The following is a 1,858-nucleotide window of genomic DNA, read 5'->3' on the forward strand; positions in this document are numbered from 1 at the left end:
ACAAAGAGGCGCGCGCGGGAGGGCGCCCTGCCGCCTGTGCCCCGCCTGAGCCGAGGGCGAACCCGCAGCGCAGTGGGCCGCGATCGGGCTTAACGGAACGAACGGAACTAACGCGCGGCGTTCCCAAATGAACTTAATGAGGGAATCAGCCCGTTAATTAACTGCCAGAATTATAAAAGCTCTTCAAGCAGGGGTAAAGGAAGGGCTGCGATCCTGAAAGAAGCCTATAGGCATTGAAGGCAAGTAGTGCTCTTCTTATTTCCCAGATATTGCTCCGTTTAGAATCACAGAATGGCCAGGGTTGGAAGAGACCTCAAGGGTCATGAATCTCCAACCCCCAAGTGCTACTTAAAGTTTTATTTAAGAAGTATTTGGGTCTCTTGAGCATTTCCTTTTGGGATGATCACATAATTGTCCTGAGTAAACCTGTGAGCTCTCTGCTTTTGCTCTGAAAGGGCACTGTGTGATGTGATTTCTGATGCCGTGTGTCCCCAGGTCATCCTGGCATAGCTGTGTCTGTAAGGCCTCTGTGCTGCACTTAGTGGGATGCAGCCTGGTTCCACGTAGAGTAAATTCTCTCCTGACCTCAGGAATGGGAATAAAGCCTCTCTGATGGCCACCCCAGGTGTACCCTGCAGCAGGGATGCTTTAAGGCTCCTCGCACCCAGAGGAACAAAGCTAATAGCAGATTGAGTGAGCACAAACCTAGGGATGCTACCTTGTCCCTCTGCCTAACAAGGGGTCTGAAAAGTCATTCCCTGGTGCTGCAGTGCGGGTCCTGTGCCCCATCAGGAGATGGGGCAGGGAGGGTGCCCTGCATAGCTCTGAAGGGCTGCCAGTGGGGGTAGCCTTTAAACTGTGTGCTCCAACAGGGACTCCTGGCTCCTCCAGCCCTGCACCATGCTGTCCTCCAAGCAGCACAGCATCCTGACCATTAAGGACCTCCTGGACAATGGATTTGTGGCTGGGGCCTCTGGGCACACTCACTTCTCTCCTGTGTGCAGTTACTATCTGGACTCCAGTAGTGCCCCAAAGCAGAGTGCCTGGGAGCTGCTGGCAGATGCGGACACCACGAGGGACAGCTCTGTGTGTATGGTGGCACAACCCATGGGCAGCGGAGTGAGGGCCGGCCTGAGCTCCTCAGACCTCAGCTTCCTCTCCTTCTGTAAGAGCCCCTCTGGCCCTGCCATACTCGACCTGTCAGCTGTGCCCTGCGAGCTGCCAGCTGGGCCTGGCTGCTTGCTGGACGTGACATCAAGGAACACCTCCACGCCGTGCAAGGCTAGGAAGAGCCTCAAGGAGAGAGCACTGTCCCATAGCACCGAGCTGCTGAGTGACCTGCAGTCCCCTGGGAAGCTCCCAGCAGCCAGGTGGGAGATCTCAGAAATAAAGCCCCCCCTGGACGCCAGCCTGCCCCTCGATATGAGCTTCCTGGGCTGCTCCAAGCCAGACATATCACTGCTGGGCACCCCTGTAGTGCTCCCTGTGTCCTGGCCCAGGAGACACATGGCTCTGTCCCACGAGGCCCAGCTGGGCGATACAGAGCCCGGCTCTGTGCTCCTGCACCAGGCCCCGTGATGCCTCAGCCCTGGCAGGGCGGTCACAGCTGCACGGTGTGGGGTAACACGGTGAGGTTTTTCTCCTCTGCGGTGGAAAGCAGACAGCAGAGCCCCGCGAGCTGCAGCTCACAGCCTCCGGCCCATCTCCCCGCTCCTATCCTACTGCTATCTTTTGTATTAAGGTAATAAAGCTTTAAACTTCCCCCTCTGCGCCTTTCCGCAGGCCGGGCCTCGCTCAGCGCCCTCCAACCCCCCGGGCTCCTTCTGACTGACGGAGCGTGAAGGCCTTCGGCCGGCCC

At 57.6% G+C, this 1,858-nt stretch overlaps 1 protein-coding gene across 2 annotated transcripts; it reads left to right on the forward strand.

Annotated features, from left to right (window-relative positions):
- Window positions 1-6: 6 nt before the first annotated feature.
- Window positions 7-1,858, forward strand: LOC104914002. Of its 2 annotated transcripts, XM_019622176.1 has the most exons (3): window positions 7-239; window positions 873-1,370; window positions 1,783-1,858. In XM_019622176.1, the coding sequence occupies exons 2-3, from the start codon at window positions 901-903 to the stop codon at window positions 1,829-1,831; spliced, it is 519 nt and encodes a 172-aa protein (XP_019477721.1). In that variant the 5' UTR covers window positions 7-239; window positions 873-900; the 3' UTR covers window positions 1,832-1,858. The 2 variants fall into 2 exon arrangements, with proteins under 2 accessions (XP_019477721.1, XP_010720633.1); XM_010722331.3 differs by lacking the exon at window positions 1,783-1,858 and having other exon boundaries at window positions 873-1,762.

Source organism: Meleagris gallopavo, chromosome 22 (assembly GCF_000146605.3).
Source record: "Meleagris gallopavo isolate NT-WF06-2002-E0010 breed Aviagen turkey brand Nicholas breeding stock chromosome 22, Turkey_5.1, whole genome shotgun sequence".
NCBI lineage: Eukaryota > Metazoa > Chordata > Aves > Galliformes > Phasianidae > Meleagris > Meleagris gallopavo.